At 34.0% G+C, this 27,260-nt stretch overlaps 5 protein-coding genes across 6 annotated transcripts; 3 read left to right on the forward strand and 2 right to left on the reverse strand.

Moving 5' to 3' along the window:
- Positions 1-1,004: 1,004 nt before the first annotated feature.
- On the reverse strand, positions 1,005-1,832 carry LOC108199014 (protein DMP2). The gene has a single exon (XM_017366780.2). It carries the CDS (start codon positions 1,815-1,817, stop codon positions 1,209-1,211), a length of 609 nt encoding a protein of 202 aa, XP_017222269.2. The 5' UTR covers positions 1,818-1,832; the 3' UTR covers positions 1,005-1,208.
- Positions 1,833-3,743: 1,911 nt separating this feature from the next.
- On the reverse strand, positions 3,744-4,148 carry LOC108198467 (uncharacterized). The gene has a single exon (XM_017366222.1). The coding sequence runs from the start codon at positions 4,146-4,148 to the stop codon at positions 3,744-3,746; it is 405 nt and encodes a 134-aa protein (XP_017221711.1).
- Positions 4,149-9,684: 5,536 nt separating this feature from the next.
- LOC108199799 (receptor-like cytosolic serine/threonine-protein kinase RBK2) lies at positions 9,685-14,043 on the forward strand. 2 transcript variants are annotated; one of them, XM_017367778.2, is made up of 10 exons: positions 9,685-9,743; positions 9,874-9,957; positions 10,813-10,919; positions 11,057-11,385; positions 11,539-11,790; positions 11,877-12,031; positions 12,460-12,539; positions 12,630-12,765; positions 12,904-13,053; positions 13,247-14,043. In XM_017367778.2, the coding sequence occupies exons 4-10, from the start codon at positions 11,079-11,081 to the stop codon at positions 13,421-13,423; spliced, it is 1,257 nt and encodes a 418-aa protein (XP_017223267.1). In that variant the 5' UTR covers positions 9,685-9,743; positions 9,874-9,957; positions 10,813-10,919; positions 11,057-11,078; the 3' UTR covers positions 13,424-14,043. The 2 variants fall into 2 exon arrangements, with proteins under 2 accessions (XP_017223267.1, XP_017223266.1); XM_017367777.2 differs by having other exon boundaries at positions 9,698-9,957.
- A 493-nt stretch (positions 14,044-14,536) lies between these two features.
- On the forward strand, positions 14,537-22,891 carry LOC108199800 (probable prolyl 4-hydroxylase 4). The gene is made up of 7 exons (XM_017367779.2): positions 14,537-14,861; positions 14,968-15,025; positions 15,134-15,238; positions 17,103-17,160; positions 18,468-18,643; positions 22,230-22,299; positions 22,434-22,891. Exons 1-7 carry the CDS (start codon positions 14,740-14,742, stop codon positions 22,727-22,729), a joined length of 885 nt encoding a protein of 294 aa, XP_017223268.1. The 5' UTR covers positions 14,537-14,739; the 3' UTR covers positions 22,730-22,891.
- Positions 22,892-24,510: 1,619 nt separating this feature from the next.
- On the forward strand, positions 24,511-26,865 carry LOC108198468 (histidine-containing phosphotransfer protein 1). Its single transcript, XM_017366223.2, has 6 exons — positions 24,511-24,616; positions 24,757-24,887; positions 25,257-25,325; positions 25,477-25,548; positions 25,641-25,713; positions 26,539-26,865. The coding sequence occupies exons 1-6, from the start codon at positions 24,557-24,559 to the stop codon at positions 26,587-26,589; spliced, it is 456 nt and encodes a 151-aa protein (XP_017221712.1). The 5' UTR covers positions 24,511-24,556; the 3' UTR covers positions 26,590-26,865.
- The last annotated feature ends 395 nt before the right edge of the window (positions 26,866-27,260 follow it).

A 27,260-nucleotide genomic window follows, 5' to 3' on the forward strand; every position in this document is an offset into this window, starting at 1 on the left:
CTAGTGGGTGCCGAGTTTTGATATTAAATTTCATTGAAATGTTCGTAAACATGGGGATCCTGGTTATAGATGGACAAGACTTACGTCGAGGGTCCAATGTTTATGGACCCCAAAATTTCTGTTCCTTTATACAAAAAATTGTCTGAATATGTAATACATATAAATTAGGGTCTCGGAGAAACGATTTTGACTGTGCTCTGCAAATGTTAGTGCCGTCCTGTACATAACAAAAAATCCTAGTTTTGGTAGTTATATGTCAGATTAATATTACGTAATTCATATTTGACGGTAAGCTTTGGCGCTCGAGAGCTTTCGTCATGTATTCACAAATGTAAAGACTCATTCACAAGCTACTTCGATGATAAGCTAGCCAATAGCTATATGACTTTGCCCAACTCTAACTAATCCAAATGCAGGCACATAAATTGTGTATAACGGAGAAACTTGATATTAGCTGAGAGCCTGAGACCCTTTGAGTGAAGAAAGAGACTATAAGCTTGACTAGTATCAGTTGCCGAAAGTGCAAAATGCTGATTAATAAAAGCGTGAGAGAAGTGTTTAGTTAAAAGTTTTAGTTTCTGCAGCTAGCAACCAAACGTTACAAACATTCTTTTTCAGGATTTATGCACGAGTGCAAAGCCTGATCTAAGTGCTTGTTTGGTTGTCTCTCCGGTGCCTAGGTATTTCAACTTCCTCGGAAGTAGTTATAGATAAAGTTGTTTAGTTGAGAAAAGTAAAGGAAAGAGTAATTTTCATGAAAATATGAATACTCGTCATATGTGGGAAAAAACACATATCAAATTTAGGACTTAGAGCATATTGAATTATATAAGGGCCTGTTTGGAAACTTGAATCCTGGATTTGATCAAATGATATGTTCGGATACACCAAAAAAGTTGGATTTGAATTTCATTTGAAATTCAGGACATTCAAATGATATCATTTGAAATCTAAAATTTGAAATGAAATACATGTCTTCAAACGCAATCTTAAAGAAAAGCGCGTAAATTTAAAAGATTGATTAATCACAAGTTCTTACACAATTAAAAAAATATTCAGATAACTGAGAAGTACCGCCCTATTCTCTTGCAGTAAATTCATTATTGCACATAACATACAAATGCAAACTCATGCAAGAATTACTGAACTTGATTTTATGCAGATGATTTACAAACACTCATAAGCCATGCATACGTGCATTAAAACAATTAGTCTTCTTGTGATGAACTGGAGTCGTCATTGTTGCTTGTAGGGTACCCTATCCCATGTCGAGTATTCGGAAAAACCACAAACACAGTACCAGCAATTGTCCCAAGAACCGGTGGCACCACCATCAGCAAAACCTTCTGAGTAGACTCAAAAGAAGGATAGAAACACTTGACAGTATTCGGATCCAACAAAGACAAAACAAGAAACACATCCAACGCGAAGAAAGCATGAACGAAATCTCCAATTCTCAGCTTATACTTCGACAAATCCTCATCCGCATCCCCTTTAGGCCACAACCCGTATTTTGTCACCAAACCATAATGAGTATCTCCTTTAGAATCAGTGTAGCTATCGGTGAACGATGCAAAACAACACGAAAGGGCACAAAGTCCGATAAGGACTCCGGATAAATATTTGTTCATGACACTCTGGCATTGGCCATTGTTGGTGACAACAGGGTTGAGAAACTGGTAGATGAAGACTGTGCCACTAGGGAGAAGCTTGATCAGGTTTCCGACTCCGATAAGGGTTTTTTCTTTCAAGGTGAAGTTTTTTTTGGTAGACATGTTTGAAGTAGCTTGGAGTAAAGGATCAGAAGCTAGAGACATTGTGCAAATGCATGCATGTATAATGGTGTATTTGTAGGGAAAATTTTGTTGGCCGTGCAATACCTGTTAATTCCGCATTATCATGATATTGTCCACTCTGTCAAGCCCGCACAGATTTGTTTTTGGACTCCTGTCAAAAGGCTAATAGAGCTGTTCGACTGTTTATTTCAAGATAAATCTTCTTTATATTTTCGATGTGGGACTTGAGTTGACACTCACTCGACATATTTTTGTACAGGGCGGAGAGTAAGGAGTTGCTTCTACGTAATAGTGTTAAGGACTAATCTGAGCTTGGACAAGAAGTTGAGTTTTAGTTTTGCTTTTACTCCTAGCAATGTGGTCATCTCTGGGTGTAATTAGGTTAAAGAGGACGTGAACTTTATCTGATTTGTTTCATTAAGAATGACTAATACCTAAGACATGGCTGTGGGTTATGTTCTCTGGTCACTGGACTTTCCATTAGTAGCATGCCGTAACATTTCAATACTTTTACTGAAAGAAGTCGTACAAGTTTTCACTGATGATCATGTGCTTAAAAGAGCACATGGTTGTTTGTTAGTTTTACTATTCGGTTTATATATTTTTTAAATTTAATTAATAGTATTTCTACAGATGAAAAAATGTTTGATTAAGAAGTGTTTCCAAGTAACTTATTTGATATATTTGCTTATTTTGAGTTATAGTAATAAGTAAAAGTTAAAAAGCATTTTTTTCCAAAACTATGGGAGAACTTATTTTTTCTAAAAATAGTTTTTTCGTTAAAAAACTCCTGGTCAGAAAAATTGTTTTTAGATTTACCAAACACTTTTTCACATATTTTTCAGCAAAAAGATGATATCGCTCTCTGATGTCAAATACTACCTTACAGCGTCTATACCTTCCCATTTGCTGCATTCGTCTGCTAAATTTGAATTAATTCCTTTTCATGTCATTCAGAATATTTGTGATAAAGACTTATTTGCTATCGTCCATGAAATTTGAGAAAATTTGAGTAGTGGTCAGATCATTTATTTGAAAAATGGCCAGGTCCATTTATTCGGGCTTGACCCTAATGTTATTTGTAGTATTTTCATTCTTGTTTTACTATTTCATTGACCACAGAAAGAGGAATAGTGGATATGACAATGGGACCAAATTGTTGTGGATCAGGTGTCTGTATTGTAGCACTTGGGTCCAAGCCCAAGTGTTTAATCAATTAAAAATAACTAGCTTCTGTATTGTGCAAAGCATGCCTAACTTATGGAATTCATCAGCACACCTGGATTTCAATAAAAAATGAAAAATATGAGAAATATGAGGAATGATGTGATTTACAGGTACCTGCGTGTCTCCCTGATAGAATTATTCATTCCTGTGATGACCGAACTTACCCAAAAAAGGTTATTCTGTCCCCAACTTTTTTTTTTCTCCTTATCATCACAAGGACAACTCCCGTGATGCCAGTTTTAGGGCTGATTTCAGGTTCGGGTCGGGTTAATAGTGGGTCAAAAATTTTACCCGACTCAAATCTAATCTGAAATTTTAATGACTCAGAATACTCCACTCAAACCCGAACCACACTATCCGTAACCCGAACTTGACCATCATAAACCAGCCAACAAAAGTACAAAACTCTGAAATATGGAGCAATGATTCATACACTGTTATTTATCATCCTTTCAAATTGATCCTCTAAAGTCGAAAACATGTAATTCAAATTAGAAAAAAAGATGGCAAATTTTACAACCATACAATGATACAGAACTGCTTAAAATACATAAGAAATACATTGATACAAATTACTAAAATGATTTAGCTAATTCACTTCTCTTCCAGCTCGATATATTCAGATGTTTACTCCTCCCCACTTGTGAAAAAATATCATGGCGAGTTTCAAATCATACTCGAGCATAGACTTCAAATTCAACTGGTAAAAATCACTTTTTGTCAATCTAATCGTAACAACCTCCTCAAATCCCTCGTCGCCGCTGAATCATCCACCGCTTTCACGCCGCCTTTCGTAAAAAACGTCGGCAAAGGCAACGAACTCGGCGACGGCGACATCGAGAACGCCGATCCTGCGTACGTGTCCTGAACTCCCAATCGGACCTGTTTCGGATCCGGACCTGCCTTGATTTTCGCGCCAAGTGCTTCGCCTCTTTTCAGAATCACGAGTTGGCCTAACATCTCCGATTTTCTCGGAGCCGGCGAGTTTCGCCGGTGCTCCGGCCGGACTTGCTTCCGGTTGACTTTCGGACCGGAGTTTCCGTAGCCGTGGTAAGTTTTCCGGTGATGAAAACTCGCCGGAGCTTCTCTGATGATATCCTGTGATCTCAACACTTCTGTTCCCATCTCTCTCAAATCAAAACCTAGATATATGTAAGTATATGTGTATGTATATACGAGATCTACGTGCGCAGATCTAAAGTTTCAAGCTTGAAATGTTTTTAAATTTTCTTTTCTTTTTTGCCTAGAAGGAAAATAAAAAAGCAAACTAATTAGTTTATGCTACAGAGAAGATTTGTGTTTGGAAATGAAGAAGACGAGAGTGAATATTTATACAGGGGAAATGTGGAAAGGGGGACTAGTTCAACGAGAGACGCGTGGGTCCTGAGGCGTATTTGGTCGTCTTTATTTAATAATTTTATATTTTGTGGGCGGTCATTATAATATTTAATAATCACAGTTGCTTGTAAATGGTATTTTGTGTTATTTTTTTTATCGGATTTGCTAACGTTTGTCACAATCAGGCTAACAATAAATAATATATTTTTATCTATTCAGATTTTATTAATATTAATGATATAGTGTATACACAAATTTTCGTCAATCAAAATCTTTCATTTAATTAAAAAAATAGTTTGAGTAAATGCTATAATAAAAGACCTTTTTAATATATTTTGATTTTTGATTATATAATAATATTAATTATTTGTGATTTAATAAATTAGACTTTAATTTTATATTTTTATTGAAGAAAAAGAGAATTTTAAATATAATAATTTTATCAACCACTATTACAGAAAAAATACTTCAATGATTTTCATGTCGGTTTTGTGGTGTTGGGTTCAATGCATGTGTGATGTTTGCCCTTTGCTTTGATAAAGTCCTCATCTTTTCGTGAGGTTTGTAGATAAAAAGAAAGACACGTGTGGCCGTCCAATTAGTTGTTTATGGTTTACATGCTTGCCCTAAATTCCATGTCCGCCGCACACGAAACTTATCATGACCTCTCACAAGTCATACTTATGATTTATTATTTATATATTAAAATATTTTTATTTAGATAATACGAATCATATTATATCATCAAAGTATTATTTAATTTCTTACCGTATAAAATATGTATTAATTAATTGACCCAATACGGAAAATTGGGGGATCCTTCTAAATACCATTCCTAATCAACACAGGGGCTGTTTGGACGAGTTTAAAATAAATGTTTATTGCTAAAGTAAAAAAGTGGAGTAGAAGTTAAAAGCAAACTAAGACTTATAAGTGATTAAAGTGTTTAGAAAAGAAGTAGAAGTCGTGAAACAAAGTTAGTATTTCCAGCTTTTTTAAGTACTTCTCGACTTATTACATAAACGGTACGAATAAGTGTTTGTAATTTATAAACTCAGAAGCGGGGCTTAAAAATGTTTGTCAAACACCACCAATATGTTGAATGAGTGGATTGAAATGTATCTTTATATCAAACTCTTTTTTTTATAGTTTGATATTAATATTTTAATTTAGAAAATGTGCCTCCTTGGGAACTTCCTAGAAGTACTCTTTCCAAATAATTTGGTTTCTGCTTTTCTCATGAATATCCAAGTCCAAAATATTTTTTTCTGAAACACTATATGTTTTTCAAAATTACAAATCATTTGTGAAAATAGTGCATGCAACTCAATGCAACCATACTTGCAACCTAATGCAACCATATCTCCGTGAAAATCAAACCAGCTCATACATTTTGGGACGGAGGGAGTATTATTCTTCGTTTCTTGTTTTTTTTGCCATACACAGTTTTAAAAGAGAACTGCATACATTAAGGAAGCATTAAAAAAAATTTTGAGTAATATGTTTTCAATTGATTAGAGTTATAGATTATACACAGGTTATATCCCACGAAAATAATATAATTTTAATAATATTCATCATGAAGGTATTTATTTTTAAAAAGTATTTTTTTGAATTATATTTTCATAAGAATAGCTTTGATGAAACACTACTTATTATGAGAAACAAGAATCTTTCTATTTTGAATGAATATATATAAAATAAGGTAATAAAATAATATTCTACATCAAAAAGCGACAAGTATTACATGTCTTTTATTATATATATAAAATAAATATAATGTAATTACATATAGTATTATTCTTTTTGCCCAAAAAGAAAATAATATTCATTATTTCAAATCGTTTGCAAGTACATAAATCAATTTTTCATGTACAATCAACTCGCTAAAGACTAAAGAGAGAGCTGCGATACCTGTGACCTGGGTTATTACTTACTAATTGAGAATCCGCGCGTTGCGGCGGCCTATAAAAATTACATTGATGATTCAAAATTAATATTTATAGAATAAAATCAATTTGCGGCGACTTATAAAAATTATATTAATAATTCAAAATTAATATTTATAAAATAAAATAAATTTTATATTATAAACATCTCGATGCAATACCAATATTAATTTTTAAAATTGCAAAATTGGACTATAATTCATATGTGAAAAAATGATAATAAGTTTCTACATGTAATTAACGATTTAAAGCACGACGAATCTTAATTTTAATTGTGTTTTTCTTTTTGAAAAGTAATCATGTTCTTGACTAACATTGTCATTAACTTTTCCAAACACTACTTCTTAGACACATACCACTACCTGCATATAAAAAGCATACGACTATACTGACTGATGACATCAATAAAACAGACCGTAAGCTTGCAAACAACAACAAATACGTCCGACGACCAAAACAAATATCATAAAAGAATCACCAACAAAAATATACCATTGTAATTAGGGGTGTGCATTCGGTTAACCGAAACCGAAATTTATTTCGGTTGACCGAAACTGAAATTCTATGAAACCGCGGTTAAAAAACCGGATAACCGAAAAATGAAAATTTGGCTACCGAAAACCGAACCGAAATATAAATTTTGATTAACCAAACCGAAATTATTTTGGTTATTCGGTTCAGTTTTCGGTTAACCGAACCGAATGCACACCCTTAACTGTGATATTGAGAGACAGTGTAGGTTGTGTTTAGATGATACAAAACCCTACAACCTATAAGGGTATTTATAGGTGCCGAGAAACTTGTGCGCTACTCTTTTCCATAATTAAATAATCTGAAATAGAATCAGATTAAAAAACTTGCAAGTTACTATATTCCATAAATAATCTGAAATAAAATCAGACTAATACTTTCAATTTATTATATTCCATAAATAATCTGAAACAGAATCAGATTAATTTATGACAGGATATATACCATATCAATGAATCTGAAACAATTTTTTTTATATCTTTCACCCAAAAATTCCAGAAAATTAGAAAAATAGAACGGAGCTATCTGAGAGGCGCCACCTACACGCCCCTCGCTTCTCCTTTATATAAGTATATTGATGATTTCCCCTGTTGCTTCGCTACGGTTTGACCAGCTATTTCAACATGAGACTGGTCAAATACTCCTATCAAATTCTTTTGTAGTCAACTATTGGCAACAAATTGGCTTCCTCGTTGTTTCTTTGTCCGCTTCGAAATAATAATGCCCGACAACTAATTTTTTTTATTATTGAAATGGCTGTACTTGCATTAATCAAAACGTCTCTGGAATCATACATAATAAATTGAGGAACAACAAATAATCATTCCTTAGGATTGATAGTATATAAAATAAGCCATGAGTTACAAGTCTATAATATTCGCATATGAAATTGGACTGTGATTGTCAAACTGATATGGCACGGAGAACCATGCATGCAAGCTACGCATAAATTTCCAAGACATATGAACAGAAGAATACAGTTGTATCTCAGTTTTCCATACACGGAGAATTAACTCTACCAGCTTGTATTCATACAGAAACTTTTCTCATACTTGTGGCTATAAATAGAATAGAGAACGCATATCTCATGTACGCTGAAATAAGAAAAAAAGAAAGCATTGCTTCCTCAAATTCACTCTGCTTAATAATATTAGTTTATTAATTATTTTATAACACAGATCGATTTATCCTAACTCCTAAAATCCTCGACAAGAGTGTCAAAAATTGATTAGCCTTGACCAGCTCGAATTGCATTTATCAGTACCATGGAGTCCGACTCAAAAATATATTTGTTGTGCCTCACCCCAAAAATACTTGTGACCCGGGTTACACCCAAATTAAATTTCAAAATGATTTTAAAAAACAAGTTTCATGATTAAATTCGTTATTAGAGCAACTCCAATGCACTCATTCCTTACTTATATTTGATCTACATGGACAAGATTTGAGAATTGAGAACAAAAATAGCTCCTCCAACGCAACTCCCTATCCCCTATTAATTTTAGGTGAGAGAAAGTTCAACCCCTTATTTGAGGGATGAAAAAGCAACCCCTATATGCTCCATGTCATCACCAACTCATAACTCCTCTTATTTTTCTGTTATTTATTAGTGCAATCTTTCTCTCTCCTTGAGTTGTATACATAGTAGATTTAAAATATAGGGAATCAAATAGGGAACACCGTTGGAGCAAAATAGCTTTTTGATCCCCAATATTTTAGGTATCCGTTAATATATAATATTTTAGGGGTTGAAAATAGGGAATTGCGTTGGCCTTGCTCTTACTCTACTAAATATACTTGACCTCGTATATTTTACGATAATAATTTTATAAATGAAAACAGACGACGTATTTTATTAAATAAGAAAATATTAAATACTAATATGAAATTTTTCTAGAATTAAATCTTTATTTTCGAAAAAATGGAGGCCAAACATCCCTTGTAAAAGAGCTTATGAGACTATGGAAAAACTGATGACAAGTAGTGTATTTTATATCTATACTATACTATAATAAGCTAACATGGGTATAATTTGTAGTCCCAAGTTTTAGTTATATTTTTTGGTTTGGTACTCTCCTTTTGGTACTAAAAGTCTACAAATGTGAAGTCTATTAGTATTCTATTGTTTAACAGTTTCAAATACTAAAAACACTCATAACAATATATTATCATATAATATTTCATTAAAAAAATTATAATGATGTTATAAATAAGATTATAAATATACAATTTTGAATATCTTTTTTTAACAAGAACCTTCATATAATTCTTTTTAACTTTAACGTGTTCTATTTCAATATAAACACGAACCATTACATAACTCTTTCTAACCCTAATCTTAAAAGTTGCTGTAAAAAAAACAAGATTACAAAATTACGTTGAAATTCGATTGATTAGATTACTGAATCTTTCAAATGTATTATACGATCGGCTATGTTCGGAAAAGATTTGAATTTTCCGAATTTTTTATTTTTAAATCTATGTGTACTAAATTCGGATTAAATGTACTAAAATCCAGATATGTGCACACACACTAGCATTTGTCCATTTTCAAGTAATGGGGAGAAAATATAGTCAGTTGAATAATATAATTTAATTAAAATTCAATCCATTAATATTAAAATACTAATAAAATGATGTTAAAATTTAAATTATAAATAATAAATTACGAACTATATACCCGCCCGTGCTTCGCACGGGTTAAAGGCTAGTATAAAAAAAAAAAAGAACAGGTAGTGTTTTATATTTTATTTTATTGTAATCACCGGTATTAACGTAATTTTAAAATCTATCAAAATAATATAAATGTATAAATATCCTATTTCTAAAAATCTTGGTGAAGTGGAGGAACCAAAATATGGGGAACTAAAAATGGGGGGGCTCGCTCATCGAGAAAAACCTTGTACGGACTGAACACAGATATCCTGCATGACACCCGTTTTTGTCTTAATATTTGCAGACACTTTTCTATGTTGTATCGATATAATCTTAATCTTAATTAACAACATTGCCCTCCTCATAATTATTTTCAGACCAAACCTTGTTGTTGCCTGGGGTGTTTCTGGTTCCGTAGCTTCTTGCATTTGTCCAGAACCACAAGTCCAGAAGCAGACAAGGTATTCTGTTGTTTCGTTTTTTCATTTTCTTGCTTAATTGTTTTTATAATCTTTCGAGTTTATAATGGGTTGTATCAATTTGTTTGGATTTTTATCTTGGCATTGTTTTGTGATTTTTGTATTCAATTATTTGGTTTCATGCAGAGTCCTTGTCTTTAATCTATTCCTTGTGAAAATTTATGATGTGCCTTTGGTTTCTCTGGATTGAAATTTATCTCATGTTCATTGAATTTGTTGAATTAATTAAACCCGGCTCACCTAATTGCTATACATGCATTTTCCGTGCTAATAAGAAGAATTATTGGTGGATCCAGGAAAATTGTTGAGTAGGATCCGACTTTTGTTCATTTTACTTTGAAATCCATGAGGATAGGAGCCAAATTTCCGTTTTAATTGTTTTAGGAGGTGATACTGTACTTATTGATGGATGTACTACTCTCCCTTGTTGAAGGTTAGATGCATAATTAAACATAAGCATGTAGATAATACATGCAATTGGTGATTCTTTATCAAAGAAAGAAGTTGATGGCACGATACAGCCTGCCGGTATCCCTCTTCACTTTGTAAATTTGCCTTTAGTAGGATCCGGGATACCTACACGACGGAAGACTAGTTTAAGTGGACTGACAAAATAACTTATATTCGTGCCAGATTGAGGTTATATACTTATCAGTGCATTGCATTTTTATTTTTCTTAACTTCAACATCTTGAACAGCTGATTCTTTTTAATTATGCAGTAGGTAGTTATCCAATCTCTATAATTTTCAGTACTTTTGTCTTCTGCAATGTATGTAGAGTTACGCCTCTGCTGCAGTAAGAGTTTAATATTGTCTAAGGTTGCTTGACTTTTGCAGTGGTAGTTTAGTGACTGCATACATGCCGGGATGATGACAATTGTTTTTTATCAGTGGATATAAATCCTGTTCTCTGTACTGTCAATCTCTTTCAGTAAACGAAAAAGGTATAATACACATGATTCATCTCTCATTCTTTTAAAAAAGATAAAATACTCCTTGTTTTCAGTTTAATAGCTCTGAGTTGATCACTCTTTCCCTTTTTGCTTATATGTTGCCTCTATCAATAAATATGGTTTTGTAGCTTTAGAAATCGTGATTTAGCTATGGAGGAGGAGAAAAAGGAAGTGAATATGTCACATTCAGAACCTGAGTCCAGTTCCAAATATGAGTTCCCGTGGCGCGGGTTTGGATTCTTACGTAAATTTAGGAAACCCCCGACGGGTACACATTCCTATTATCCTTCTCTGCCCTCACAGAAAAAGCTCATTAAATCAAAAAGTAGAAATTCGACGAAGAGCATGCCACCAGGACTGCCTTCCCAGCTGGATTCTGATTTCTATTGCTTCGAGTCTTCATGGCTGAATTTTACACTCTCTGATCTCCAAAATGCAACCAACAACTTTAGCCGAGGTACCCATCTTCTTCATATACTGTCTTTATTTCTTCAAACACTGTATAGATTTCACAGGTATATTTCAACTCCAGACAGTAAACCTTTCGAGAACTCAAAGATGAATTAGTATTCTGTTTTAGCTAATTTCTCATTATTTTTTCTATTTTAAGAAAATATTATTGGAGAAGGAGGGTATTCTGAAGTTTACAAAGGGGTTTTAAAAGATGGAAAAATTGTAGCAATTAAAAGGCTGACGAGGGGAACCCCTGAAGAGATGACATCAGATTTTTTATCCGAGCTTGGGATTTTAGTCCATGTTAACCACCCTAATATTGCCAATGTTTTTGGATACGGAGTTGAGGGTGGAATGCATCTTGTTCTGCCATTATCCCCCCATGGAAGCTTAGCGTCACTCCTAACTGGTCTGTACTTCATTGTTTTCTCTAGATACGACTATGTGACTGAAGCATTAGTAATTAAACCATATCTTTTGTTCTCTTGGCTTCAGATGAGAAGCATAAGCTAAAGTGGGGAATCAGATATAACATTGCTATAGGCGTTGCTGCAGGCCTTTCCTATCTTCATGAAGGCTGTCAAAGGAGAATAATTCATAGAGATATTAAGGCTGCTAACATTTTGCTTACTGAAGATTTCGAGCCCCAGGTGAATCTTTAACTATATAGATGTCTAAACGAAAACAATGGCTGATTGTGCACTTCATCATTCCACCAATTCACAAAAGAGCTCATATGCAAAATGTATGTATGTTGGGAATGCTTGTTTTATAATACCCCCAAGGAAATAAAAATCAAGAATAGGGTTGAGCCAGGGTGTAGGTTGATACTGCCAACAACTGAAATGGACTCTTTTGATGAAACGAAAAATAGTTTTAAGAATTAGACTTATTTATTTCTTAAGAAACAGTTGACCTTTGTTTCTTTTTCGTTGTTAAGCACATACATGCAACTGCTGAATAGATAAATTAATGTATGCTGAGTCATTTTTCATATTCTGAGGCTAGAATTAGCAAAGTGATTTTTCCCCTAATAAAGTTTTGGGTTTTTTAATCCGTAACTCCTTAACTCCTGTAGATATGTGATTTTGGGCTAGCAAAGTGGCTACCAGATCAATGGGCGCATGTCACTGTATCACAATATGAAGGAACTTTCGGGTCTGTCCTACATAAATTTAGTCTTTGTTAATATGTCTGAAAATTTAGAAGAGACCTTTTCTTTGCTCACTAGAACTTTTCTTGTGGCAGCTATCTTCCCCCAGAATTCTTTTTGCAAGGAGTAGTAGATGAAAAAACTGATGTCTATGCTTTTGGAGTACTTGTATTGGAGCTTATAACTGGACGCCCAGCAATAAGCAAGTCACAAAAAAGTCTTGTGATGTGGGTATGTTAGGATTTAATCTGTTCCCATTATATTATGCTGGCAGTCATCATTTATAAACAGCAGTAGCAACAAAACAATCTTAAGGCTAAATTACAATACAATGTTCATTTAAAATCCATCTGCTTATGTACTTTGCAGGCTAGACCTCTGATCACCAAGAAAAGTATTGAAGAGCTTATTGATCCATTGCTTGCTGGTCTGCACGATGCAGAGCAGATGAATCGCATGATTGCAGTTGCTTCTATGTGCATACATGAGTGTTCAACTGAGAGGCCCCAAATGAGCCAGGTGCTCTTCTATAATTTTTATGTTTATTGTTTAAGATATTACAGCTCTACTTCCTGACTACCTATAGATAATACACAATATGACACTATAATTCTTGTCACTTTTATAGAAGCATATTCATCCTGAAGGGTTAAAGCAGTGGAATTATAAAGACTTCATATTTTTTTTAAAGTTATCAATGAAACTTTTACAGGTCATTCGGATCTTAAAGGGCAATGAAGGAATCTTAGGTAGTGGCAGAAGAAAGTTCCAGAAAAGACCTGCTTTCAAGCGGACATGTTCAGCGGATTTCTCTATGATGGAAGATGGTAACAGCCCTGCACCTCTGAATGATCTAAGTCCACAAAATAAACTTAGACTGGAGCTCTAAGATCTCAAAGGGGTGATGACTGCAGTAATAGTTCTTAGAGCAAGTAATGAGTTCTGTGAGTTATTGTTGCGCACTAATGATCCAAGAAATGGCATGAAGTGTAAATTATCAGAATCCTAATATAACAAACCTGTGTTGCACAATTAAAGAAAGACCGCTTTTTCATTGTCTTTAAAACCTAAGGTTTTGTTTCTTGCATACATCCACTCCTAACTAAATAAGCGGAGACAAGACTTAGCTTAAAGGTTAGATCTTATAAATGCAGTGGAAAAGCTAATGCCACATGTTGCAGCAAACCTAAATTCTTGTACAGACTTTCTTATATTGATCATGGGATACAAAATGGTATGTTCAGTAGGCTTTCTTGTTCAGCGTGTTGGCGCCGCTAGTAGCCTTTGGAAGATTTCCTTTTTACTGTACCAGTCTTGTTGTGATGTAACATCAGTGTAGATTCTCCTTGTTTTCACAATACTCTCAGGTTTTGATTTTACTTGTTTCTCTGTTTTGTGCTAGTATAAATTTTGTTTCTTTGTAAGTTGATGTTGTTGAATACTGGGGCATCCACTTGTTTCTGTCATAGGTGTATGATTTTACATTTATCCTACAAATTGCACCCTTTATATTCACATGATTTGTTAAACTGGTATCATATTTTGCTTCTGATTTGTATTATACTGTATTAAAATGCATGTCGAGTATGATAAAAATAATTGTGAGGAATATTGAAGTATAATTTTTCTATTTATTAATTGAAACTTCTTTATAATTTGTTGATCAGCTAAATAATTTAATCTTTAAAATATATACAATAGATTTGACTTATGATTAAATTTGTATTTTTTATTATTTAACAATAAAATAATTAATCTATTTGTAAAAAATATTTTAATCATGAGAAAAAAAGCTCATAAAAATGCGAAAAATCAATTATCTTATATATATATGAACATATATAAACGGTGTAACAAAAATCATCGACTAATTCTAAATTTTGCTACCAATTTATTTATTACACTTTGATTTGACTAAAAATCTTCAGAAAAATTCAAATAATCTATATAAATGATGATCGGTAACTAATTAGTTCCAATTTTCGATTTCAGATCGAAGATTTTTCTTTTGCAACTGAACCGTAACTTTCTTGAACTTATTTTGTTTGTTTTGGAAAAAAGGAATCCGGATCTAACACTACCCACAAACAATCATGCACCGTGTATAGAAATTTCTACTTCCCAGTTACAACTCGATTAACTAACACTAGACAGTTTCAACGAACACACACACAAAAGTCTTCAATATTTCGAAAATCTAAGCTAATGAATAAATTATCGAATTTTTCATTGATTTTTGTGATTTCGATCGCCTCGATCTTATGGAAATCTACAAGCTCAGCTATTATGAATCCTTCCAAAGTCAAGCAAGTTTCATGGAAACCTAGGTATTCTATCTATTTGTATACACTTGATTGCATAATTTGTAATATTTTTATCTATTATTATGTTTTGTCGAGTGATTTAGCTAATTGAATGATGAATTGTTCGCAGAGCTTTTGTGTACGAAGGTTTTCTTACTAATGAAGAATGTGATCATTTGATTTCTATTGTGAGTTTCCGCTTTTTCGAGCCTCGTGTTTGTGTTTGTGTTTGTGTTTGTTTAGTTTTGATTGATTTATGAGTGTGTGCTGATTTTGGAGGTTGATGATTTTGATAGGCGAAATTGGAGCTCAAGAGATCGGCTGTTGCGGATAATTTATCTGGAGAGAGTAAGCTTAGCGAGGTTCGGACTAGCTCTGGGATGTTTATTCCCAAGGAGAAGGTCGGTTTTTCGATGTTTTTCTAATGTTTGTGTTGCAACCTTAACTGCTGGCCTGTTTGGGGTAATATGTATATAAGTTCGAGTATTTGCTAAGTGAGGACAGCGTATGATTTTAGTGCATCCTTTGCCATTTAGATGATGTTATCATATATTGGTAGAAACAAAGAAATGAGAGTCGCATTGTTTCCAACCAGAAACGTTAATTAACAAACTTTACAGTGCCATGTAAATGTTAGTAAGAATTACTAGAACGGAGAACTGGGATGTTTTTTCCTTAGGTAAGACATGTTAAATATATATAGTGTTTATCGATTTACTTATCCTATTGTTGATTGTTAATTTGTTTGCAATGTCTTGGAAATTATTTTAAATATGTTATCAGAATGTTTTAATATTGTTAAGCATATAGAACAGAGCATATTTTATTTGTCAGTAATAGCATTTAGCATTAAGACTGAGTCTGGTAATGCCAAATAAATGTTAGTATGGTGGATTCAGACTACTTTATGAAGATGGTGAATCTCTTAGTAGAATAAGAAAGTTTGATCTCAATGAAAGTAGACTGCAAGAGGTTTTGTTTAGCCATCCTGCCTGCATTTTCGGTTTTGAGGCATTAAAGATCAAGTCAAGCAGAACTAAAAAGTTATATAGTCGTTATTTCTTGCTGCATGTAGATTTGTGCATTAATTTGGTAATATGTTATTTGAATGAGTAACCACAGCTTGACAACCTATTCTCTATTACCTAGAGAATCCTTTGGAGTCACGGCAATGGTTCATTGTTTTACCGAGGTGCTCCTTATTCCAATGATGCTATAGAACCTATTCTTATTCCTTTTTCCCTCTTCTCTATCTACATTTACATAATTCATATGCTTTGGCGCGAAAAACTGAAAGCAAGACCTAAATTTTTATTTGAATGGGATATTGGTTCCTAACAAATAAAAAAGATTTTGGTTTATTGTCGGATGCTGCTTTCAGCTGAGAGTAGCTCACCCCTTACTGTAATATCTAGTGATTTTGCACAATGGTATTCCATTCTTTGCATCCCTTGCATACTTTAAAAACTAATAAAGTAGTTGCCTGTACTCCAATTCATCAGGTCAAGGCACTGTAGGTGGATCAAGCCGAGGGTCCCCCATGGCTCCAGCATTCTACTTTTTACCTCCTATATGGGATGCCATCATAAAAAATTATGTCGCCATCACTGTTTTCTTAAAATGTCTGAAATTACCGTTTATACATCATAGTTCTAAAGATTATCAAATTATCAAAATAAAGGAAGAATACTTGTTATCTGTTAGGAGAAAGAAAAAGATCGAGCTCACTACCTTCAGACAAAGGAATATGGACATATGATGATGTATTTTAACTGCAAATTATCTGCTTGCTTAACTTATACGTATTTAAGTAACTTTATGCTTAAGAAAGTTACTTTATTATTTGTAATAAGTATGACGAAGCGGGAAAAATAAAAAAATGAAAGACATCTGAGATGACTAAATTGCCAGGCACTAGTAAACTATGCAGAAGGCTACTTTCCCTTAGATTTATTAAATTTTGAATAAACACTATTAAATAACATTGAGTATGGAAGCTTTCATGAGAAAACACAAAAAGAGCAACTATGAAGCTTTCTCGAGGCTCAAATACCAGTGTGATTCTTTCTGTGTCCTTCATGCTCAAATTCCTGATTAATTGATCAAGCGATGTGCTCTATGAGAGAAATACTGTTGTTTTTAACTTCTTCTTTTTTCAATGACCAATTCATGTTTGTTATTTTTGTGCTTGCATATACTTTTTTTTTTTGAAAATTTGTACTTGTTTTTATTGTGAAACATTTTTATTATTAATATTACGCGCAGGATCCAATTGTTGCCGGTATAGAAGATAAGCTCGCAACCTGGAGTTTCCTACCGAAAGGTATGTGGTGTGAACACTCTAAACTATATGTCGTAATACTTGACACAGATTAAAAAATTGTTCATGATATTTTAAAAGATGAATACTGCTCACAAGCGCACTGGAAGTTATGCAAATTTTTTGGCTAGCCAAACTTTCTTTGGGCAAAGTCCAGCATGGTTAAAGCTAAGTTTAGTATGTTCTTTTTCTTCTAATCAAGATATAGTTCTTGGTAGAAGATAGCCAGCAGTGCTTTTTTTCCTCTTCTTTGTTCTTTATTGTACCTCAGGTCTCACTCTCGAGGAATTTATATATTAGAACATGATATGGTTGATGTTAGAGTAATTCAGTAAAATACTTCATTCATGGTATAATCCTTGTTTCACTTTACCCCATAGTGTCAATTTAACACCTTGAATATTAATCATAATCGTGGCCATTTTGTGGCCTGTGGGTGTGTACATGTATCATGTATCAGTCCTCCATCGTAGTAGAAGAGAAAGGTGACGTAGTTGTAGTACAAGCAGGGGCGGATCCACAAACATATTAATATGGGGGCATAATATAACATACCGATATTATCGAAAGACGGGTTTAAAATAAATGTACACATAAACTAAAAATTAATCAAATTTTAAGGTCAAAAAATAAAAATACCACCAATTTTGAATCATAAACTTTTTTAACCGTTTAAGTAACTAAAATTTGATGTATTATATAATATTTGAATGAAAGTTAAGAATTTTTTATATGCTATTTCTTGAGAGTTATGTAATTATTTAAAAGATACTAAGTAAAATAAACACAAACTTAACATTTAAATTTTAAAAATATACTAAGTAATTTTTTTTATTATGGGGGCATGGGACCCTAGGGGTCCCAAGGTGAATCCGCCTCTGAGTACAAGCACAGGGCCAGTGGAAACTAATACTCAAATGTCTTTCACAGAAGTTTTATTAGCAAATTTCTTACTATTTCTGTGTCCTCTGGAAGAGTAGTAAAAAATGGTAATCTCCTACAATGGCGGGCATAATTTTTTTTTTGCAAGGTTAGGATCTATTTTTTAACATTAACCTACTGATGGTTGCAAGATGGTAACTGTATTTACAAAAAGATATATTTACTTTAATATATCTTCTTTGCATCTTGTACAAGTTACCCGTGTTATTTATGTCCGTTCTTTTGGTATCGCACTTGAATGAGAAGGATGATCTAAGCAATCGAAAGCCATGGTGAAGAGTAAAACATTTTTGTGTTCATTTAGTGAGTTACACAGTGGGGGCTAGCAATTGCTTGGTCTTTACTCTTATATCTTTTTCTTATTTCAGAAAATGGAGAAGACATTCAGGTGCTAAAATATGAACCTGGGCAAAAATATGACCCCCACTATGATTACTTCACCGACAAAGTTAATATTGCAAGGGGTGGTCATCGAATTGCAACTGTACTCATGTATCTCTCTGATGTAGTCAAAGGAGGTGAGACTGTATTTCCCCAAGCAGAGGTTAGTTTGTATTTCTCAGACTATCAGGAAATGTACTCGTATGCAAATACTTTAGATGTTAGCTTCAGTTACCAAATTGCTACAGGTTCAGGATCTCTACTGTCATTACCAATGCTCCTAGTTACCATATCCATGTCCATATATCTGCACCCTAAGTTTTTGTATATATTTAGCTTGCCAAGTTTCAAAATATTTGTTGTGTATTTTGTCATGTGTTCATCTCTCTACTATTATCAATTCTTTCGGGGGGGGGGGGGGGGGGGGGGGGGGGGGATCCTTTTTGTACTTTTGCTACTGCAAATAATCTAATATATAAACTTCGTATATGTTCAAATATTCTATTGACATTAAGTAACTACAAACTAATTTCTTGAACTCTCTTAAAAACCATTTACAATTTCTATAAATTTTAACAACCTTGGACAAACGTCTCTTTTCTATTTCACATCAAGAAATGATGAAAACACACTGACATATATATATATATATATATATATATATATATATATATATATATATTTATGCTATCGATCAAATAGAAACCAGTTCATAAATACAAACTAAAAAACCAATGTCCTCACTCCCTATGTTACGCACTCCAAATTTTACGCAACCCCACCCCTATATGATATCACTCACAACCTCTGTGACATAACCTTGATATCACACCTCCTATATAACATTACCAACCCGGACCCATTCTCAGCTCGATCCCGGGCCTATCCCCACTCACCATGACATCATCCACTCCTTATATGACATCACTTACCAATTTTACTCTAGTTTCTAGTTTTTATGCTAAGTTGGTTTCTATTTGAGTAGTTCCATGGAGAACCATCTTATATATATATGCAATTGTTCTACGGAGAACCATCTTATATAGAGTTCCGTAGAGAACCATTTGGTTCTACTTTAGAATCTCACAAATAATTTTGAAATTAATCATAATTATGCATTAAATTTGATTCTAATGTAGAATACTAATCATACATAACATGCACAAACAATTTAACACATACAAATGAAGTAAAAAAATTATTTTTTAAATTTGATTTTACTGTAGAACCACTTTGGACGAAAATGGTTTCACTGTAGAACCACTTTGGATATTATGATTAATTTTCAATGTTTTTTTGAAGAAAAATGGCGAAACTTTATTTTTTGATTAATGTAAGTGGTAGTGACAATTACACTAACAGTTACATTTCTCGTTCCGTTGGTGGTGAAAGTGAAAGTAAGGGGTCCAATATAAGTACCAGCACGAATGATAGCTACTAAATATATATTTGATGAATGATGAGATTAATACATATATTTTGTGTGTAAATATGAGTTTTCTGTACTAGACTCTATATAAGGTGGTTCTCCATGGAGTGTGACACCCCCTCTCTCTATATATATCATGTGGTTTAACAAGAAACTCAACTAATGAGCAACCGAGTAAGTAATCATCAACCCTGAGATTAAGAAATGATCTCGCAGTTCAGATTAATTGAGAAGCATATAGATTTCACTTACATTCAATTTTTCTAAAAAAAACCAATAAACCTCTTATTTTAACGTATAGAACGCTATTCACAAGACTTCCATTTTTTTTTTTAATTGGACACATGAAAAAAAGTGTTTTGTAACATTAAATGCAATTAATTTTTATTGAGCAAATTGTTCATTATTGTTTATATTTTATACTGTATTTTGTATTTTCTTAATATATACTTCTCATTCGGAATTATTTTTTTTATTTGAAATGATATAATTGTTTTTAGTCGAATACATTTAAGAATTTATGAAACATCCATTGTTCTGTATTTATATCATATTTACATGTTTAATATTTTTTAAAGTTAGGTTCTGTATCTCTTTATACAGGACATGATATAAATAATTTTTATAAAAATATATATTACTATATGTAAAACACATTTTGCCGAACTCATATTATACTTTTATAAAGTCAATAATAATTATTGATAGAATAAACACTTGTTATTTATTAATCATTCATTTTCTTAACGAAATATTATATTATGACCGCTTCTAAGTTGTTCCTATTATAATGTAGAGATTCACCTAAAATACTTTTTGTAACATAATCCTTCAATATACACATGTAGAGATTCACCTAAACTACTTTTTGTAACATAATTCTTTAATATACACAAAAATATGAATGTTGAGTATTTCTTGATATGTTCATATGAAATACACTGGATCAATTAGTGAACTAGAGAGTGGAGTATGAAAGACCCAAATACAACAACTTGGGTAATCACAAGCACACCACATGCCCCCAAAAGATCATGATTTGTTGGTGTAATTGGTAGTAGTATTTATGCTTATAAATTGAACTAAAGTCTACACACTCCTCGATGTGGGACTGGGGTGTTACAAACTCCCCCATTCAAATTCTCCACACTCCTCAATGTGGGACTGGGGTGTTACAAACTCCCCCATTTAAATTCCTGACGTCCTCGTCATTGTGCGATAATTTAAATTCCTGACCTCGTCATTGTGGGATAATATCGGCTGGCTTCGTGTCCCCACCTCCGGACTCTTGTCATTGTGGGATAATAACACCGGCCTTCGTATCCCCATCTCCGGCAACTTGACTAATCAAATTTTTGAGAGAGCTGGCTCGGGTCAAGTCCTGAATTCCGAATCCGAAAATAAGCCGAAATATACTAACCCAAATACAACAACTTGGGTAGTCCACAAGCCCGAATCCGTAAATAAGCCTAAGACATATAGTTACCTCGTTACTCAAATAAATAGTTATCCTTAGAGAAGGACCCATATATATATATATATATATATATATATATATATATATATATATATATATATATATATATATATATATATGTGTGTGTGTTATCAAACTTTAAGTGATAGGGTAGATTACCATAAAATGGAATTTATGCCAAATTGCAGAAAGTCTAGAGATTCTTTTTTTAAGCTTAGGGGCATAATTACTCTTTTTGTGAAATTTATAGTGTCTTAACTGCAGATTTAAAACTTCAAGGGTTAAAATGAAAATTATGATAAACCTCGAGGTTTAAACCTCTAAGATTCCATCTCTAATATTTTGTCTTATATGGTACTCCCTAGTCCCTGTGTCCCCCTAGGTTGTTTGCTCTGGGAGACGGAGGTTTTGCACGCATTTTAAGACTCCTATAAAATGTAGTTTCTTAAATTATTCTAATCTTTTTAATGAAAATGTTAATGTTTAAATATTTATACAAAACATGAAAATCTTAAAAATAAGTTATAAAACTATATTTTATATGCACCCTAAAATGCGTGCCAAGTAATGTAAAAAAAGGGTAAAGAAATGAGAGAGACGGAAGGAGTACTTATTAGAAATTAATCAGAATCTAAGTTGGGGTTGCCTTCTCAACTTTTTTCTTTATGCCATAGAATGAAGAACTATGGAGTACTGTGTTCTTATGACTTTTACTTTATTCCCCACATTCTCTCTTAAACTGTCGTTGATGGGGATTGGAGGATGACATATTGGACTCTTTTCTCTTTTTCTATTTCCAATCCTCAAATCATATACGTCACTTAACTGAATGTTGTTGTGTAGGAACCTTCACGTCGCAAACCTTCCAAATCAGATGATGATTTATCAGAGTGCGCAAAAAAAGGTGTTGCAGGTGGGACTTCAGTAAAAAAAATACTTCTGTTACCAGTTATTAAATCTATCAAATGTTCTTAGCATTTTGTCTATCGCTTTTCCTCGGAGGATGACATGGGTCTTTGAATGTTGTTTTTCATATCTGTCATATAGTGAAACCACGGAAAGGGGATGCACTTCTTTTCTTCAGTCTCCTCCCAAGTGCGATTCCAGATCCTCAAAGTCTCCATGCAGGTTGCCCAGTGATCGAAGGGGAAAAGTGGTCAGCTACCAAGTGGATTCACGTAGACTCATTTGACAAGATAGTAGGTGCTGGTGGAAACTGCATAGATCAGAATGACAATTGTGAGCGTTGGGCAGCTCTTGGTGAGTGCAAAAACAACGCTGAGTACATGGTTGGAACTGCAGAGCTTCCAGGAGCCTGTAGAAGAAGTTGCAAACTATGTTAGCTCTCTAATTTGCTCATTACCACTTAAAGAAACCAAATACTACTCTTTTCGAGTTATGTTTCACTCCATAATATTTCAGTTTCTATACAAACTTTGAGCATTTACGATGTACTAATATTACTAAATGTTAAATTAGTGAACCAATTTTTGTAGATGTTTCAAGATCCTCTGTTAGCTCCATCTATAACCTTTTGTTTTTTCATATAAATTTACTGGTATTTTTTGCCCGCGCATCTCGAACTGGTGTTATTTTGTTCTTAGAAATGCGATTGATTGTAATCAGGGAGCTAGTCCAACATTACAAAGGGATGAACCTCGGTAGGATAATGATTCATCCAAACCTGTTCTGCACCGAAAGGTACTATTTTTGAAAGATGATGAGCAACTGAATGGCCATCTCTTTTAACATGAGATCACATGATAGATCTATCATCTTTACTTGTGGATAAAATATCATCTAAAACACTGTTCAAAATCTGATAGATAAGTTGCGCTGCTGCAGAGACGATCAATGAGCATTTGACAATCTGATTCCAAAATAATATTCTGTACATGTATTGTTCTGCAATTCGGATAGCCATTAACATAGCGTTAATTACCTTCGGCTATTTCTGGATACGCGCACAGACTTGAATAGAACATGATTACTTGTTTTCAATCAAATGGCGGAGTCCGAAGACGCGCTCTATTCAGTAGCGTGTCAGTACAGAGTCTCCAGAAAAAATGTCTTACATTTGGTGTACCCTTTATGCCCCAGCATGTAATGTTAGGAGTTGTATCACAATTGTGGGAGGGGCGGATAGTTAGAATATAAATAAAGCATACGATTTTTTGGGAGATTGAAAAAGCAAAGTGGTGCGGGCTCGGCTGAGGTTGTGACGGTCCGTAACAATCTCTAATGGGCTTTAGAATGGCCCTATGGATTGCGAAAAGGCAAAATGCAAAGCGGTGGAGCTGTGAAAATAGACTAATGTAATAATAAAAATAAAAATTTTATATTGTATTGTAAAAAGAAAATGAGTATTTTATTTGAATGAAAAAGGAAAATCTGTCAACATATTGGCAACCGCACTCTTACTCCATTCTTTTATTAAAAACAAGCAAAATAATATAGTAAGCAAATGTTATGTTATTGGGATATATTATACAAATGTTTTGCTCCCACTACAAAAGGAAACAGACGTCTAACATATTCGCATTCTTATTCCGTCTTTTTTATCATTATCACGATTCATCCAATTAGCGACGGTTTTCACAGTTATCTTTTGTTTTACTCGTATATTCGCATTCATATTCTACTTTTCTATCGGAAATTAAGTAAATTAACTATATTCATATTCATATAGTTGTAGAATTACTTAGAAATAATTTATATATTCTATCAAACTACTATTTTAGAATTTAAAAATATCATTGAATCCTTTGTCAAAAAAAAATATCATTGCATCCATTTTTCTATTAATAAAATAAGAATAATAGTGCATCTTGGTGAAAACTCATGAATGAGCAAGGTTATAAGGCAATGGAGTAATTAGTGGGATGTAATTGCCTGACAAAACAGACAAAGCATTTTTGTGCTCTCTAACACCAGAGAACTAACAAAGAAGGCAAGGCAGACTTCTCGGATTTTGCCTCTGTGTTTCACACATCACTAGCTTTCAATCTTTTATATTACTTAATTCTGCTTCCAACACACACACACAAGTATGAAATAAAATTGGTATCTGCCAGTAATATCAACTGCTCTTAGTCCTGTAATATATAGCTAAGCGCTGAAAGATTATTTGTGGTGGCAGGGTATTCTAAGGGCAAGCTAAGTTTTGAAGCATGGAGATGTTTCAATTGCAGATGAAATATATTGAATACAATGCATCATTGTTTACTGAGGTTAGTAACTAGCCTACCTATTGTTACAATATCATGCCTGGCTTCTGGTACTTTCTGTCGATTCCTTGGGTTTTTTTACACATTTACGTCAAGTTACGGTTGGACTAGATTGTTTATCTGATTGTTTCTTTGGTTGAAAGGGGCACGTCGATTGCCAATTTGGACAGCTGCAACAACTGCAAGCATCTGGAAACCCTGGATTTGTGGGTGAAGTGGTCTCTATGTTTTTCACTGATTCTGACAAGATTCTTAACGATCTCACCGTGGCCCTGTCAGTCTCTCTCTCTCTCTCTCTCTCCCCCCCTCTCCCTCTCCCTCTCTCTCTCTCTCTCTCTCCCCCTCTCCCTCCCTCTCTCTCTCCCTCCCACACACATAGAAAGTGGACTTGAGGCCCCCCCCCCCCTGTTAGTAGTTAGTCCTGAACGTTTTAGATTTTGATAGGAATATGAGTAGTTGATATATATGGTTTTGATACAGGACATTTCTTGTGTTTTCCGGTACTGGAAAACACTGGTTAATCTGCTGTTTCTCTTTCTACTTGTTTCCCATTTCCCAAGCATTGATCCCCCTACTATGGAAACTCATATTTTCTTATTTGACTTGTTAGAACTAATAATCTTATATGTCATGATAACTGCAGGTATCAGCAGCCTATAGATTTCAGGAAGCTAACCGAATATACACATCAGTTTAAGGGTAGCACCTCCAGGTACATATTTAATTTTAGGGCTGTGTCAACATGTAACTATAATAAAGCATCTACTTAAGAACCAATTCCGCCTAAACGCAACGCTCCCTTAATACACTTTTTAGAACATTGATCTATAGCTAAACAAGATTTTCATTCTATTGTTTGGCAGCATTGGTGCCCAGCGTCTTCGAGATGGCTGCGATGCTTTTCATAACTTCTCTTGTGAACAGAACGCTGAAGGGTGAGTACTCCACTCGATTTCATTATGAATCTAAAATATTTATTAATCTTAATCTGCCCGCTAAACATAAACACATATGCGTTCACCTGCAGATGCATGAGATCTCTGCAGCAAGTTAAACAAGAGTACTTAATTGTGAAGGAGAAGCTTCAGAACTTGATCACGGTTTGCTCCTAAACTTATCTTCTATTTGCTTATAATATATCTTAATTTGTTCAGGATAAATTATTATACATAGTCACAAGTGGGTGTTGGTGGTGGTAGTGGTGGCTGGGGGAGGGGGATTCATCGATCACAACCAGTGTGTTGTGTGGTAAGTCCAGTGACCATTGGCTGTCTGGTGTCATTATTAAGAGAAGGCCGGCATAAATTTGTTCAACCAGTATTAGCTGTATTAGCTCTAGGGTTGCCTTTAACATAAATTACGGCAGTCGGTCAACTTCCAGGCATCCCACCTGTGACGCACAAATGTCTTCCTTGGTAATCAAACACGCGACCTCGTTCTGATACCAATTGTTAGGATCAGGCGCTTACCAGTTGTTCTAAAAGCCCGAGCTTGTAGAGAATGTACTACCTTATATCCTTATACAATGCACATTACAAGCGCCCGTGTTCGTGTAGAGAGATGTTGGACACAGAGCCCATAATATCCCCAATATGGGCAAATATATATAAGCAAAGATGGAGGCCATTTTCATATTTTACAACTGATTATATACAGACTATATATATAGTACTACTATAATTTATGATGTTGGAAGGATGAGGGGGGCTCGTACACTCGTCCGCCCTTGTCTGCCTAGGATAAGTCATTTTCCACCAGAAGACGGTACTTAACCCCTGCATTCACATCAAAAATTTAGTATTTATGGCATCCGGAGGAAAAAAACCAGTAATAGTATGATGCAACATCATGTGTCCCGTATGTCAAGGACCGGAACCATATATTACATATCTAACTAGGGTTTTGCTTCAACTTTTTGGTTGCAGTTGGAGCGGCAGATTGAGCAAGCTGGAGGTAAAGTTCCTCTGCTCCAGTAATGAGTCAGGGTCATTGAAATGTGGTCGTCATGGACTAAGACTGCATAGCTTCGTGTTTTTTTCTTTTCTTTTGGCGGTTTTCATTCACGGCATAATTTTTCTATTTCCTTTTGTTGTGACTTGAGAATTATAATAATGCTGAAGATTTTGTTGTCTGCTTGTAAACTTATTACATATTGCATGCAGAAGGCAAAAGAAAATATTTTATATTTCTCGATCTCTATGTAGGTCGTCTTCTCGACTATTTAGTCTGTATTTTAGAGATGTGATTACCCAGAACTTGCATCTCAAAGGCAACTTAGTGAACGTGATTATGCAGCAATAATGCATTTGAGTTGAGTTGCTCCGAGTTTTCTTAAGAATAGGTTGAAACACAGGCCAGCACAAATACATAGTAGTTGTGTGCAAACCGCTTGCTAAATTTTAAATTTGCAGAGTTGCAGAGATGCATGCCTCCACTTAAGCTTGAAAATTGAATCCTTAACCTACGTACGTATCTACTATGCTAAAAGACTTTGATGTGCAGAATATTTAAGTTTGCACATTATACATATATATGACTATGAGTTATCAATATTGTCGGAGCAACGCTGTTAAGAACAAATTCACCTCAAGAAAAGCGGCTTATTTCTACAGTGGTCAAAAATAACTACTCCCTCCGTCCCATTAAT

This window comes from Daucus carota, chromosome 8 (genome assembly GCF_001625215.2).
Source record: "Daucus carota subsp. sativus chromosome 8, DH1 v3.0, whole genome shotgun sequence".
Classification (NCBI taxonomy): domain Eukaryota; kingdom Viridiplantae; phylum Streptophyta; class Magnoliopsida; order Apiales; family Apiaceae; genus Daucus; species Daucus carota.